Source organism: Nycticebus coucang, chromosome 11 (assembly GCF_027406575.1).
Source record: "Nycticebus coucang isolate mNycCou1 chromosome 11, mNycCou1.pri, whole genome shotgun sequence".
In the NCBI taxonomy this organism is placed as follows: Eukaryota; Metazoa; Chordata; class Mammalia; order Primates; family Lorisidae; genus Nycticebus; species Nycticebus coucang.
The window spans coordinates 16,712,346-16,729,237 of NC_069790.1; the positions used below are offsets into that span (position 1 = coordinate 16,712,346).

The 16,892-nt window shown below is 42.1% G+C and overlaps 1 protein-coding gene across 3 annotated transcripts in view; it reads right to left on the reverse strand.

The window, feature by feature from the left end:
* The window catches only part of POU6F2 (POU class 6 homeobox 2), a 516,807-nt gene that overhangs the window by 128,584 nt on the left and 371,331 nt on the right, over positions 1-16,892 (reverse strand). For all 3 annotated transcript variants that reach the window (XM_053553939.1, XM_053553938.1, XM_053553937.1), the window contains one exon: positions 5,625-5,956. In XM_053553939.1, the coding sequence (XP_053409914.1) occupies positions 5,625-5,956 (332 nt within the window). The remainder of the gene's footprint in view (positions 1-5,624; positions 5,957-16,892) is intronic.

Consider the following 16,892-nt stretch of genomic DNA (forward strand, 5'->3'; position numbering starts at 1 on the left):
TCCAAAACACAGCAATCAAGACGAATACACTTTAATGCAATATTTAAAAAAAAATGAATACCAACAATTTATGATTAGTAAAATGTTGGTATTACTGAGTTTTCTTTTGCTTTGGGCTTCAATATGGCTCAATACTGTTACTGATGCTACGTTTAAAAATTTGAAATTTTATTGATGATGGGTTTTTTGGTATACATTTTTATTTTTTAAAATATTATATAAAAACATTATTTATCTTGATGGCTGAAGTTTTGGGTGTGCCCTTAAAGTCTGCATATGAGATGAGAGCTTCATAGCCTCCCCTAGTCTCAGTTCTGGCTAGGAGAATTCTATACAGTGATTCTATCCTGTGTAGGTATAAAGATATCTGAATCTTGTTAGAATTTACAGTGACCACACAAAGGGGTAATATGAATTTGCCTGCATAGTTCACCCACTGTTACGTGGTTTTAGGGAGTTATAACATAAAACTCCAAATAGAACTGAGGAGTTCTAGAAGGTATTTAATTTTACCCCTTCCCTTTATAGATGAAAAAACTTAGACCCACAGCGGTTTGACTAATATTGTGGTAAATTGATCAAGACTAATTTCTGGGGGGGAAGGGGCACTTGGTTCAGGACACTGAGCCTCTTCTCTAGGGCAAATAATTTGGAACCGTTTGCTTTAAAGAAGATAAAAGTCATGTAGGTTTAACTTGTTCTCAAGAGTTTGGACTCTAAAAAGTGATAATGAACTGCTCCCATCACATATACACTTTGAAACTTAAACTAAATTTGCCAGTGGGAAAACATCTCAAATAGGAAGATCAGAAAGCTGTGCCCACGGAGCAACAGAGGTGCCATTCTAATGCAGCTTTACTCCACCACACCTGAGTAGTAACTAGACCTTTCCATTAGCAAATGTATACGGTTGAGAATACATTTTATACTGTCTCTCCAGCAACTTCACCATCATTCCTCATAAAACCACAGAGGGCTTTCTCTCTCCTATTTCTACTGATCCTCTCTCCCTCTGTTATTTATTAAAATGTGCAATACAACAAGAGAAAGAAAAGATTACCCTGCTTCCTGCCATGCAGGATGGTATGCAGAAGGCCAAGGTTAAAAGCAGCATTTGGTTTCTTAAGCCTCTCTAATGTATAGGTGTGGAAAAGCAATCTGGGACCAGAGCTTAAAGCGGTGACTCTCTGAGGATAAAAACTTGACTTTAATTTGGACTCTCTGGCTAAGATAAAATCTGCCTCTGCTCTCATTATCCCACCTATGTCTGTCCCCTACTCTCTTTTCACTCTGCCACCCAGCTGAGTGAGAAGAAATTAACCTGACCTTGAAGAATACTCAGTGAATCTCCAGGACCGTCAGGCTTTCGATAGGCAATAAAATTCCAGAGACCTACCAACATTTAGATCGTAGACTCAGGCTGGAAAAAGACCTTAGGCCACATTAGAAGAAAATGAAGTTTGGAGGGCTAATGTGACTTATCCAAAGGTGGGAGATAGTTGGAGGCAGGGTTAGAACCAGAACGACGCCTCAAACTCTGGAGCTACTATTCCCACTCAATCATGACTGGGCTCCACCCATGCCCAGTGCATGTCCAGCCACTCATGGAGGAATCTGTGCACATCATGGCTTTTACAAAATGTTTGGAATTCTCTGGTGTGGATAAAAACTCCTGAGAAACATTCTCAGAAACAAACAAACAAACAAAAACAATTCAGAGGTCATAGAAAGAGGCTTTTATTTATTCATTCTTGTGCTTAAGAGATCTTTATCCAGATCAAATGTATATATCAAAATTAATTGGATTTTTTTTTTTTTGGTACCCTGGAATGATTAGATTACATGTTTCTGTGCAAAAGCTTGCTTCCATTTATGTCTCTGTGATCTGTCTCTGTTCAACACACTTTCTATTTCTGGTTTTATTTTATTATTGTTGTTGTTTTTTGAGACAAAGTCTCATTCTGTCACTCTGGGTAGAGTGCCGTGGTGTCATAGCTCATAGCCTCCTCAAACTCTTGTGCTCAGGAGATCCTCTTGCCTCAGCCTCTTGAGTAGCTGGGACTACAAGTGCCCATCACAACAACTGGCTAGTTTTTCTATTTTTAGTACATTACAGGGGTCTCACTCTTGCTCAGGCTGGCCTCAAACTCCTGAGCTCAAGCAATTCACCCACCTCAGCCTCCCAGAATGCTAGGATTGATTATAGGCATGAGCCACCATGCCCAGTCTATTTCTGGTTTTAGATTTTGGCTCAACCTGTAGACAGTGGGTTAGAGCAAAAGTAAGGAGTATGAACTGCTAACCATCCTGGAGTGCAAAGGCTGAATTTGATTTTGGATTTTACAACTAAGACAATTTTACTCATTTACACTGACTGCTTGGCCCCTGAAGACCTTTGCGTTTGTACTTCCTGTTTAGAACGTCTCCCCTCATTCTTCCTGGGCAAGAAAGAAGCTGTGGTGGTGAGTCTCAGTGGGTAATCTAAAGACATCCCTTCAGGGAGGGGCCAGCTTCTGCTATCCACTGTAGACCCCCAGACCTCTTATAACCTTGAGTGGTCAAAATGAATAAACAAAGTTATTCCCCTACATAGGCTTCTCTGAAAAGAGAATACTTTTCAAGACAAATCATATTTGTCTTGAAACAACTTGGTTTTGTAAATGGAATCCATCTTATGGAATTGAATAAAAGAGTGAAATAAAACTACACTGTGTAAGATTACAGAAAGACCTGTTAAGAGTTATTTGGAGAATTTTTGCCTAGAATGTTTATACCCTAATTAGCACTATTAATTCTTTTTTCCATTTTGAGAAATATCCTCACCCAAATACGCCTACACAACCTACTTTCATTCATTCATTTTTTCTAAAGATATGACAGCATCCGTACAGTTTTAGAAATAATTGCTATCCTCCAAGTTGTGTGTGTGTGTTTTGTTGTTGTGTTGTTTTGTTTTTTTAGCAAAGTGCCTTCTGGTTTGCTGGCTTTCCTGGACAATCTACATCTCATAGTTTTAAATTAATAATCAATATATCTCGGACAGATTTTGAATAACATAAAAAGATGAAGCCCGTATGAAAATAAAGAATTAGAAAATGAAATTTAAGCTGTCATGTATGAATTTAGTTGATTTTTATTCCCTGAATAATCTCCAAACAAAAACATTTTGTGAAGATAGTATCCTTGAGAGTTAAATATCTTTGCAGTTCCTTTCAAATAGTTTTCTTTCTAAAAAGTTCAAACCTACTATGTTCCACAAACTCAAAAACCCTGCAGCCAGTGTAGAAAAAAAAAAATTAAACATTAAAATTTTCCATTTCCTTTACACATGCCTGTAGTAAAGGAAAGAAGTCCTGTTATTCCTACTGACTTGATTTATTCAAAGTTAGTTCTGTGTCTGCTCAGTAATGTTTTAAAAATTTGCATCAAGTCACTCCTTTGGTGGTCATCCATTAGCTTCACAGAAGGAGTTAAAGTAGAATCTGTTTTATCTACATTTAAATGTACTCTAAATATATGTATTAAGTTTGTAAGTTAAAATCCTAACAGTGAAAAACCAGAGCATTCTCTCAGGGTTATAAAGAAAGCCATGTGGGGCGGCACCTGTGGCTCAAGGATAGGGCGCCGGCCCCATATATGGGGGTGGCAGGTTCAAGCCTGGTCCTGGCCAAAAACTGCAAAAAAAAAAAAAAAAAAAAAAAGAAAGAAAGAAAGCCATGTGGCTCTGAACATTCCTCTGTTGCAAAAATAAAACAAACGAACAACAACAACAAACAGCCCCCTGATTTCCATGGGGAACTTCAGGAGAAGTTTTGGAAATTCTCCTGAGAGAATTTATTTCCATGAGTCTGAAGTGGTCACTGCATTGAAAGTTCTGTCAATTGTCATTCAACTGGGCTTGTCTACACTGGGATTTCGCTGGCAGAGCTTTGGAAGATGCTGACAAAGTTCAGAGAAGACTGGTGTCCACGGAGCTCAACGCTTTCACTTAACAGGAGGGAATATTGAAACATATTCAACTCTCAGGGACAAGGCAAATCAATTTTATCCTTGAGGGCTTGGCAGTTTTACCTATTTTGGTGCCTAGGACAGAGGAAGTGTTTAACTGCATGACGTATAGGTACATCTGATTTATCTGGTCTTAAAAAAGCAGTAAACTCCTTCTTTGGAAAAATAGATTTGCTGAAGACATAAGCATTGCTGTAATCATGCATTTTATAAATTTGATGAACATACTCTCTCTGTAGATGTCAAGTGTACAGTGAAGACCTTTTAAGCCCATGTTCTTCAGTCCTGCATCAGAGGTGTTATGATGTCTCACCCTTGTAAGACTTGTGAAAATTCAGCTTCAAACCTGACTCAGGGAAATGTTCAAATTGAAAATAGCCCTGGACCAAGTGCCCAAGAAAACACAGCTGCTCATCTCAACCAAATATTTTCATTTCTAGGAAAACTGGGCCACTGCTGGGAAGCCAAGTTCAGAGTTAAAGCTATGGGGCAACAAACTCCATCCGTTCTAAAATGCTAAGACTCTAATCTACCTGCTTTTCTGTCTGGGTACCAATCTGCCTTCATTTTGTAAACTTTTTTATTTAGAAGCCAAGGATGCCATTGCAATTATCATCCTCAGGTAGGGGTGTATGCCGACCACCAAGGAAGGGGGGTGAGTTGGCATTAGAAAGGGGTACACAGTCTGCTCACCCAGTTGGATATTGTCACAGTACTACAGATACAGTCATCTGAAATCTCACAGGGGGAGGCATCAGCATGCCAGTCAAAGAATGGATGGCTCAGTTAAGCTATTGATTTCCAGATATGATGTGTCGACATCACAGTCATTATGTTTTGATGCTAATTTATTATAAAGTCACCTGAGTTAAGAATGGTTTTCTGAAGTTTAAAGTTATATTTTCCTGAATGCTCTCATCCATTCCCTCCCAATAGGTAGGTTAATGATAAGCTTTCATGATTAGCCTAAAATATCTATTTTTGATGCCCTCAGCCTCACAGTACTAAAGTAGATACAGAGAAGTTTTATTATTTTATAAAGATGCATGTTTGTTAAGGCTCTTGGCCTGAATTTAGAGCACTTGTTAGTCTGCGGAGTGATGGTTGGAATCTGAGACGTAAGACTGGGGCTAAATTTCTTTGCCCTCCTAACCCCAGAGAGTCTTTAGAAAAATAGAAACAAAAGAGCACAAAGTACTTAAGGTAAGACACTGTTGTATTCATAATATAGAGAAATAACCACCGAGCCTGCTGGACAGCAGACGCAGTTCTCCACGGGGCCACAAAACTGTGCTAGTAATAATTTTAATTGGATGCTATCTTTGCTGCCTTCAGAAAGTATCATAAAATGGAATTATTACAGGCTACCAGTGCACTTATAGTGCCGGCCTCTCACAGAGGGAAACAGATAACATTTATCCTTTGGAGGGCGACATCAATGGGCTTCTATTTGTTTCGTTTACATGTATCCCCAGTTGCCTGCTACCTGCTTCCTCGTCCCTGCGTCTACGAGATCAGTTTGAATTAGGCGCTGCTGCGGCCCTGGACGTGGAGTTGTGGTGGCCCTCTGCCCGTGGGATGGCCCCTGGGGATGGCCCCGGGGGCTGGGGTCATACCTGCAGAGGATTGGGCGGCGTGAGCGGCGAGGGAAGGCCATGTCCCGGAGACTGACTGGGTCTCTGCGGGGGGCTGCAGCTCTGCTGGGTCGGAGACGGTTGGTTCTGGTTCTGGGGATGGGAGTGGGGTGGATGCTGCGGGGGCTGCGGGGCCTGCGGCGGCTGCGAGGCCGGAGCGGGCAGCTGCTGGGAGGCGGGCGGCGGCTGCTGGGGCGGGGCGGGCTGCGGGGCCTGCTGCGGGGGCTGGCCGGGCGGCGGGGCGGGCGGCTGCTGCTGCTGCTGCTGGAGCTGGAGCTGGAGCTGCTGGAGCTGGGAGCTCAGGGATGAGGTAGCTGCAGGGAAAGAAAGCGAAAGGGGAGTGAAGTCAACGCCACATGGGCCTTGCTGGGTCCACCCCGACGGCCTCCTTTAGGGAAAGCTTGCCCTCTCCCCGGAGGCTCGTTGGTATTGAAGGAGTATGGAAGGCTCTGGGAGAAAGAAAGTCACGTCTTGGGCACATCTTAAAATTTTGTAAGGAGCAGAATGTAGCAGCTGGGTGTTACCTTTAAAGGTGGGGTGTAGCGGGAGTGGAGGTCGTTGCTAAGTGCTTTCCCCCTCTCTCCCTCCCCAGACTGCTCAGGAAATACACGCCTGCTCTCAAGATCTGATTGAGAGTTTTAGAGTTCAACCAATTTAACTCTTTTGGGAAATGCCTGACTGGAGTTAAGAGCAGAAAACGAAATGGTCTGCGGTCTCCTCTTCATCCACCACCACCACCATGGTTGGTATATTTTCACCTGCTACTTCAGACCTCCGCCATCTGCTTGGACTTCCTAGCTTCAAGTTTCTACAGGGCTTTTTTTCTTTTTAATTTAAAGAGAGAACATGTTTTTTTTTGTTTGTTTTTTTTTCTGGGGCTGGGTTTGAACTTGCCACCTCCAGCATATGAGACCGGCGCCCTACTCCTTGAGCCACAGGCGCCGCCCTAAAGAGAGAACATGTTTCTCCATCTTGCAGAGTCGAAACCCTAAATCTCAGTTGTTTTGCCTGCTGAGCCCCCGACTGGAGAGAGCACAGCAGGTGCTAGCACAGTACAGTGTGGTGATTAGACTCACCAACCTCCAGGACAAGCAAGGATTTGAGGGAATGAGGCCTCTTCTAAGGTCTCCTTGTTAGGGGAAAGGTAAAAGTTGGTGGGAACGGCTGTCTCAGTACCGAGCACACAACCTTTGTTCTTGAATGCCTATTAAACACGGAACAATTTCTGCAGCAGGAACGTAGTTCGTTGGACCCAAGAATGGTCTACAGAAAATTATGGCTAAAGACCAAGTTCACTTCCTTCTTTGCCCAAATTTCAGTGTCATAGCTTTCCAACAATCTCATTGATGTAAGGATCAATGTAATAATTATATCAATGATATAAGGATCAGTGTAATAGCTTTCCAACAATCAAATTGATATAAGGGTCAATGTTGAACCCTCCAGACTTGGCTGCAATGTTTTCCACCTTCTTTTGCCTAAAATTAGACAAGATTTCCAAAAATAAGAACTCCCATTTACAACATTAAACTAGTCCCTATTAAAAAAAATCTATTGGTTGTATGTCCTTGAAAAATACACATATGTTGAACCACATATTGAGGGCACCTGAAGAACTTTCTCTGTAAGAAAATTACCCAGTAACTACTTTTTAAAGTTAAAAATCATTTAAAAAATTTTATTGAATGCCAGCTGGACACTGGTAATGTGCCAGGTAATATGGGAAATTTGAAAAGCAGACATAGTCTTGCTTTCAAGGAGCTTACAGTCAGGTGGGGAAATAAGATTAACTTGCAAGAAATAATTAGGTTCAGAGGTACCTGTTACAGAGTCCTGTTAATGGTAGATGTGTGATACATCTCTGTTAATTGACTAAATGATCGGCAGTGTGAAAGTGACCAAAAAGGCTAGGAGAGTCAGGAGAGGGGCTCTGTTGTGGGTTAGAGAGGCCAACGTGCCATTCCTGGTGGATGCGGGATTTGAGGAGAGAGAGTTCAGGAGAGTGAGATGCAGGAAGACAAGATACTCCAGGCTGGATAAACACCCAAATCATACAATGGCTTGGGTGATACTTCTGAAGGATAATATAGAGAATGAATTGCCTGCAACCAAGGTTCTAGGAAGTTTTGAATAACTTGAAGCTTTCTAGAGAAGGTGCAGAATCTATCTTGTGAAAGTGATGGGAAGGTGGATCCTTCCAATTAACCTTTGGTGCAAGTCAGATTTTAAACATATTAATTCAAGGGAAATGTGGCTGTATTGGTGAAATGATAGCTTGACCATTCCCAGGGCTGCCAAGTACCAATTCTGTGCCCAAGTGCCATGCAGGGCTCCCATGACAGGCCATCTGGGACAGCAAGTCTTCCTTGGGCCATTGAATGAGTCTAGGTCTGTCCAGACAGTCCAGTGTATGTCCTGCCTTGCTTGTAAATCCAGGGTGCCCTGGGGCTGTGGTGAGACTCCAGAAGTAGAGGGGCTGAGTATGAGTGAGGGCTGTAAACTACCCCAGCATCATCCCCTTCGCCAAAACTTTTAGAGGAAGGCTTGGTTTTGTCATTTCCCCCTCCCTGCCTCCTGTCGTGGAAGATCACATTTTATTGAAGATCTGGAAGCCTAGCTCAATCCTGACCTCTCAAGATCTTCTGCAGCCTGGAGGACCCAGAGGAGTGGGGCCTGATGGCTCCTCTGGTGGAGATACAGACTTTGGGAACCTGATTGCATCTGGCTATCTGCCTGATTCAAATCAAGCCCATCTTGATTCCTCTCAAGTGGGAGCACACATGTCAGTGCTTATTTTCATGGTTGACTTACATAGCATACTGCTTCATTTTGGTTAGAAAAGCATTTTATCTAAATCAGCATTTAGAAACAGGAAAGACTGGGGAATATTGGCGGATAGATATTGGCAGACGGGTAGGTGCAGCAGACGCTAACCTACTAATGAGCCACGGTCCCAAATACGTCTTCTTTATGGTAGTGAGTTCCCTTTGCTGGGACATTTCTTTTCTTTTTTTTTTGTAGAGACAGAGTCTCACTTTACCGCCTTCGGTAGAGTGCCATGATGTCACAGGACTCACAGCAACCTCTAACTCTTGGGCTTCTGCGATTCTCCTGCCTCAGCCTCCCGAGCAGCTGGGACTACAGGCGCCCGCCACAATGCCCGGCTATTTTTTGGTTGCAGTTCAGCCGGGGCTGGGTTTGAACCTGCCACCCTCAGTATATGGGGCCGGCGCCCTACTCACTGAGCCACAGGCGCCACCTTTTCCATAACAGCAGCTTGACTGGAAAGGCATCAGCCTAAGCAAACCCCCTTTGGGTTATGTAAACTACTAATAATTTGTTATTTGCAGGCAAAAAATGATGGAAAATAAAATATGTTCAGATATGTACGTCATGCAAAAAGAAGCAGGAGGGGCGTACGAGAACATAACTATTGGTCTAATAAACGCCAAAGCCACCTACACGCTAATATGAAAACGAGAGTTAAAAAAGTGTGAAACACCACACTTCTACATGGCTCCTTGCATAAAGTATAGGGAAATATAGACATAGACAAATGAAAAAAATAAGAAGAAAATCAGGACGGTTCAAGGACATCTTTGAACTACAAAGAATGTCTGCAGATAAAATGCTTGTTGGGGTAAAACTCTGACCCTATGCCTGGAAGATGAAAGATTTTACTTTCTTTCCTGGTATTTATGTTCTTTCGTGATTGTTTCCTCTACGTCTGGTTATTATCCACTACGCAAGGCAATGTTAAATGTAAAATTTGACTACGATACCAGCAGCTATGAAAGAAAAAAAATGCACAGAAATACATTCTGAAAATTTGAAACTTTCCCATTTTAAAAAGGAAACACAAAACAAAATGTCATCAAACCGATTTTCCTAGAGAGAAGAGAATGCTATGGCAAACCCAGCAGCTTGAAACTTCCAACTAAGTAACTTAACATCACAAAGCAGTAGCCAAGAATCCTGAGTTTTTCTGTTCAGTTTCTATATACTGACTCTAAATTAGAAAAAAATTTTCATATTAAATCTTTGTTAAAGGTTTCCTCAGTGAACCCTGTACATAAATAAAACCATCTCATCAGAGGTATCAGAATTATATTGGATGGTATTTATATCATATTACTTCCAAGGCAGGGGAGTGGAAAGTTAAAAGCACCACATCTACCTACATTTACAAAGAAAGTGCACAGAAGATTCTGGAGAAATACAAATGTGTCCTATACTTTGCAAGATAAAGAAAGCAAAATGATACTCAACTGCTCAAGGACACATGATTTTTAGCAACATCGTAACCTCCTTTATGCCAAAATATAACATCATGCTGTTATAATCATTTTAGTCGGGATCTAGACCTCAGCATTTTCTTGGGCTCTTTAAGTGCAGGCACATGTGGGCATGGTTGGCAAAATGTTAGATTGGGTTTGAGAGCCTGCTGGGAAAGGGCATGTGCTGCTATTCACGGCTAATGTTTACACAAACTCTGGGCATGTCTGGGAACTGGAATAGCCTTTTTGGAGATACGTTTACAGAGGGTGGAGGACCCATGCTAAGGAGGAAGGAAGCAGCAGGGTTTATCATTGAAGTGACCAGAAATATTGGAAGAGCATGTTGGTAATGGTAGCTAAACACTCTCTTAGCCCAGTTCCCTGGTATAAGTCTGGTCCTAGGAGAGAAAGAGCACTGAATGGAAACAAAAAGAGTAACCTTGAAAATATGAAACTAAGCAAAAGAAGCCAGATGCCCAAGGCCACACGGTGCTGATTCCATTTGTGTGAAATGCCCTGACTAGAGAGTCCAGAGAGACAGAGGGCAGAACAGCAGATGCTGGTGGGAGGAATGGGGGGAGCTGCTGACGGGGCAATGAAAACGTTCTGGAACTAGATAGTAGTGATGATTGGACAGCACTGGGAAGGTACTTGTGCCACTGACTTATACACTTAGTTAATGGTTAAAATGGCAAGTTTAATATTGCAAATGGTAAATAGTTAAAATGAAAAATTTTCTGTATATTTTAGAAAAAAAGAACTATTTCTCTATCTTCACAAGCTGGGGAATAGGCTCCAGTGCCTCGGGATGCCACAAGCAAGTGCGTGATCCTTCTCCACCTCATGGCTCTGTGGTCCGGGGGCTCAGGGCAGCCACCAGCAAGGGCTGTTCTGAAGGAGCCACAGGGGAGCCTGGGGCAGATTCCAGCACAGGGAGGAGCAGGCCTTGCCCACCAGAGAGCACAGGTTTGCTGGGACAGAGCAGCAGGGCTACTATCAAAGTGACTTAGATCCATTCCTAAGTGCAGTGAAGGCACCATCCCCGAGGCTACTAGAACTGCTAGGGGAGAAGGAGGACGCTGGACACAGGGTGATTTGTATCAAAACTAAGACGGGGCTTCATGGTTTGGAAAGTATTTTCATTTAATACGATGAGTTAGCTTTTCAAGACAATTTTACTTAACTGTATATTTAATTTTGTTTTAAATTTCAGAATATTACAGGGGCATGCACATTTTGGTTATATAATTTGCTTTTGTGCATTTTAAGTGAAAGTTATAAGTGTGCAAGACAATTATTTGGATAGATGATATCACTGCCATGTTACAAATTAGAACATGGGCTCAGAAAGTTTAAGTGACCCTCCCAAGTTTGCACAGCCAGTGAGGGCTCTGGGTACTTTCCAAAACCTTAAAACGTGATAGAATTACTTGTACTAAAGGGGCAGCCCACTTCCTCCTCAGGCTTTGAGCAAAGGTAACTGCTCGCTTGCCATGCCCTCCACGCTATGCTCCTGAGAAGAGGTGGCTCAGGTATCTGGCTGCCCACCAAGCCTCAGTAGAACGGTCTGCTCAGTGACAAATGGCTCCGCTCTTGGGAAAGCATGTACAGTTGTACCTCTGTCCTGCTGCAGATAAAACCTTCTTTTTTAAACCTGCTAATATGAAATGTAAATGTGTGTTTTGAGAATTAAGGTGCTGATTTGAGAATGAGCCAGGAGTTACTGTGAGGAACAGAAACGCACACAAGGGGTTTCAGGAAGGAACGGAGAGAGGCGTGAGTGGCAGGGCGTGGGGAGGGCCACAGCACACGGTTTCACGTCACAAGTGAGTGTTGACGGTAAGAAAACGTTTCCTCCATGCCTAGGTGTAGGGTGGCAGCCACACCGCGCTCAGGCCTTATGTCATTTTAAGGCAAGCGAGTAGGCATTTTGTCTCTGGAGTATCACTGGGGTGGCACCTAAGAATTTTCCAGCTGGATTTGTCCTTCACTGGGGACAGTGTCTCCCAGATCCACCCTCTCCCCCAGTCTTAAAAAAAAAAATCACTGGGCCCATGAAAAAAAGCAGTGTTTCCAGAGCTAGTATTTGCTTCCCCAACTGTATTTATTCCTCACTTTTGTTGCCCACTGAAACCTCTAGTGGAAGAAAAAAGTGGAATCTTTAGAATCTAACAGAATAACTCGACAGGAGGAGTTAGAGTTAGTAAACAGGACATCGGCTCGTGCCCCTGAGATAGGAACATGTAAGGCAGCTGAACCAAAGGTGCAAGTCAGAAACCCTTCTGGTGCCCTCAGTAAGGGCATCCCTGGCAAGCCACACCGCCAGGCAGGAGTTTGGCACAGTAGATGGAAAAAGGTAGATGGCGGAGGACTAGGGATTTTGAAACAGCTCAGAAGCTGAAAACTTGCTGGGAATTTTGTCTTGTAACAAGGTCCAAAAACAACCAGAGTCAAGTCTGTCTCAAAGGTTATGATCTGTGAGCACCTTGCGTGGGGTCAGTGTTCTTGGTTCCAGAAATACTAATCGTTTTTATTATTACTATTATTTTTTTTTTGTATTTAAAGCAGAGATCTAAGTGTCTCTGGAGGTGTCAGGGGAAAAGAGGTAAATTCTTTCCATGAAAACACCCTTTAACTTTCCATGTATTGCCTCAGGCACCCAAGCTTCTTTCTTAGTTGGCATCTCAAACTGCCATCTAGAATCACCTGGGGAGCTGGTTAGGAAGGTAGGTTCCAGAGAGAAGTGCAAAATCTGCATTCCGAACAACCCCAGGAGATTGGAAGCCATTGCTCTTGGGGCGTCCAGCCGCCCAAACTGCAGCTGCAGCCAAGAGAGGGGTGGCTACCAACCCTTCAACCAACCAGGTCAGCCTACTTGTCCAGCTCCATGACTTTGAGACTATTTCATCTCAACAGATTGTTTTGCCATTAGCAAATACACACATGCACACACACGAATATAGACAAAATCACTGAAATCCTTGTTTGGATAGAAGAACACAGACACCTGGGAATCACCCAGTCATCTTTAGAACCTTCTTTTGAAAATCAGGGAGATTCACTAACCTCTACTGCCTTTGTTGACATTTTAGGGCACGTTCTTGTTGGAGTTATTTAAAAAGGATTAAATCCGACACATACCATTAGGTAAACTGAGAAGATAAAGAGTGAAGGATGAGTCCCCCAGACAGGAAGTTGCCCCAGAGGAGCTGTGCCCACTGGCAGAGTGTCAGAGGCTAAGGAATCGCAGCGGGTGAGTCCCTTTATGGAGCAGCTGACCTCCTTACCATCTCCACCTGCAGAATGGTTGACAGCTAGGCCTAACATCTCAGAAAAATAAGAAAAAGGCTCTCCTCTACCAAAATTGAAAAACTGGGGAAGAATTAGGATTTTTAATGTGGACATGGCAGCCTAGAGTAAACTTCTCTTGGTTACCCACAGTCTCACTCTTGTACACTGGGCTCTGAATCAGGTCACTCTTCAAATACTTATGGGGTCCTTCCAGATTCCTCCTGAGTGCCAAGCAAGATGAAAGAGAAAAGACCCACATCTACCTAGTTCCCTCACTGTAGAATACCAATAATGAAGATATTCTAAAATCCAAAAAAGATGACCAGGCACGGTGGCTCACGCCTGTAATCCTAGCACTCTGGGAGGCCAAGGCAGATGGACTGCCTGAGCTCACAGCTTTGAGACCAGCCTGAGGAAGTGTGAGACCCTGTCTCTAAAAAAAAAAACCAAAAAACAAAAAACAAAAAAACCTGGGTGTCGTGGCAGGTGCCTATAACCCTGGCTACTTGGGAGGCTGAGATGAGAGAACAGCTTGAGTCCAAGAGTTTGAGGTTGCTGTGAGCTGTGATGTCACAGCACTCTACCAAGGGTAACAAAGTGAGACTCTATCTCCAAAAAAATAAATAAATAAATACATTCATCAATAAAACAAAAAATAAAACCCAAAAAGATTTCAAAGAGAAAAATAAAAGGCTACCTAGAAAGAAACATACATTAAACTGACATACATCATTTTTTTTTTTTTTTTTTGCAGTTTTTGGCCGGTTCTTGGCTTGAACCCACCACCTCCGGCATATGGGGCTGGCGCCCTACTCCTTTGAGCCACAGGTACTACCCTAACCTGACATACCTCTTATTAGCAAAACCATATAGCTAAAATGAGAGAAGCAATGCCTTCAAAGTTCTGAGGGAAAATTGTCTTGCACCAAGAATTCTATTGCTAGCTCAACTATCTGCCAAAGTAAGAACAGAGTAAGGTCTGTTTTGGAACTCACAAGTACTTACACGTCTACCTCGCATAATTTTTCTTACAAAGTCGAATAGGTACTTCAGTAAAATAAAGTCATGAGCTAAGAAAGAGGAAGACACAGGATTCAGGAAACAGTGTATATCCCTCAAGAAAGCAACATGAGGGGCCCCGCTGCATCCAGCTGCTCTAGACAGCAGCCAGTCCAGAGTGGAGCATAAAGGCAGAAGGCTGTAAGGTGAAATATCTGCATTGTAATGACAAAATATTTGAGATTTTGGAAGAGTTTGAGAATATGGAAAAAAGAAAGAAAAAACATCAGGAAAAAATCAAAGTTGTTCTGGTAAAGTCATAATCCAGATGTGAAACAGATGTTAGTGATAGATACTCTAACTACCTGGACTGGCTCCCTATACCACATAGATATGTATCGTACATTTACACAATGTCAACGAAATAGAATGAGATGTGGGGTGACTCTGAGCTCTTGCTGAAATATGAAAGGATGAACTGCTTGGCTGTCTCAGTGGTGCTAAAATCCAGACCACCAGGGGCACCTGCTTGTAGTACATTTTCTTGGTTCTGCAGGAATTAAGAAAGTAGCGACATTAAATTTAAGAGTGTTCACAGGCTTTCAATTTTTGGAACAACCTATGAACACAGCATGACATATTTAATGAGAACATAAATGCTACGATCATTGACCACGTAGAGGTGAAAGGCTGGCGGAAGCGAGGAAGGACAGAACGTGAGGACCAGAGCACCAATGGAGAATCAAGAGATGCCGCCATAGTTGGCAGAATAAATAGGGATTTAACTATTTAAAGCTTCAAGGTTAACTAATTATAGGGCTGTACTGCTGTTAGGAGGAGGGGGAAGAGAAAGCAGGAGACGTACATGAGTGAAATCCTCACACACAATAGCAGGAAATCCACCGAAGATACACTAAGTTAATAAACCAGGAAGAGAGAGAACTCAGAAGTCTTTAGAAATATGGAGGCAAACCCACAGGCCTAAGGCCAGGAAGGGTTCAATGTGATTGCCCTGGAGGAATAACCCTGAGGGTGGACAGCAGTATAGCTGAGAACTTGCTATGTTTTCTTCATAAGCCCGTTGGATGGAATTGATTTTTAACCACATGCATGTGTTACACTGACAAAAACATTTCTAAAAGTCAGTTTCAAAACTATGGCCACATCTTGTATGACAGCAGTGAATTCTTTTCTTTTTCTCTTTCTGAAATCATAGCTGTGTACATGATGCATTTATGGGCTCAGTGTACTGGTTTGATACACAATGTGAAATGCTCACATCCAACTCATTAACACACCCATCACCCCGCTTACTTATTTGTTGTGGTAAGACAATTATACTCTTTTCTTAACAGTTTTGACAGCAGTGAATTCTTATGTGCCAGGCACTGTTCTAAGCACTTGACATTAATTTCCATTTTGGTCCTCTTAAGAACCTTATAAAGTAAGCATACTAAATTGGATTCTTCCAGATGCAGATTCAAGTGCAAATGATTCGGGGAAGGGCTCCCAGAGGAACCAGGAAGGGGGCAAAGGTTAGGTGAAGTCCCAGCCTCCTTTTTGATTGCAGAGAGCTCTGAAACGTGAATAGCACCTAGGGTTCATCCTGTCTTGAAGAGTCTCTGTCTTTTTCCTATTCCTCCCCTGTGCCAGGGAATCCTTTATTCACTGGGGGTGGGAGCAGGGACAGGGACAAACTCCAAACACAGTTAGCTCTTCTTAAGGGGTAAGTGGCTTCAATGCCCAAGAATCAAATAACTTCCTAAGAATGAGAGTACAGTATTTTAAAATATTGTTGGAGGTAATGGTGCTATGTAGCAGGACACATTAAGGTACTCTTAAGAAAAAGAAACATGATACACATTTCCATGGAGCTAATGGATTGGTGAAAACACAATTATAATACCCTGTTTCCCCGAAAATAAGACAGTGTCTTATTTTCAGGGTAGGTCTCCTTGACACTCTCTCCCTCTGTATAACTATATATATGTGTACTTACATACTTACATATATAATATATACACTATCATGTATTATATAATGACATGTTAATACTTATAATATCATATATAATTATTATTTACATATATATACACACATATACACAGAAGGTGCCAAAAAATGCATACACATTTTAAGAAAGGAAAAAACCAGTATTAAAATTGTAATACACAAGCCATGTTTGACTTCTGCAATTGTAAGAGGTGCTCAGTGTGACTTTTGTTATTAGTATATATTGAGTATTACAATTTCAATACAGTTTTTCCATTCTTAAAATGTGCATACATTTTTTTGCACCCTCTTTATATACATACACACATCACAGCCAGCTACATTAAAGACATAGATAGTCCCAAGGCTTCAAAAACTTGGCCAATTAATATTAATAAATACTATGCAGCATTAAAAAAAGATGGAGACTTTGCCTCTTTTATGTTTACATGGATGGAGCTGGAAAATATTCTTCTTAGTATGGAAAAAAATACATCCAATACACTCAGTACTACTATGACACCAATTTATAATCACTCACACTTTCTTTTTTTTTTTTTTTTTTATTGTTGGGGATTCATTGAGGGTACAAAAAGCCAGGTTACACTGATTGCAATTGTTAGGTAAAGTCCCTCTTGCAATCATGTCTTGCCCCCATAAAATGAATCGCAACTACAGCCCAGGATACAGG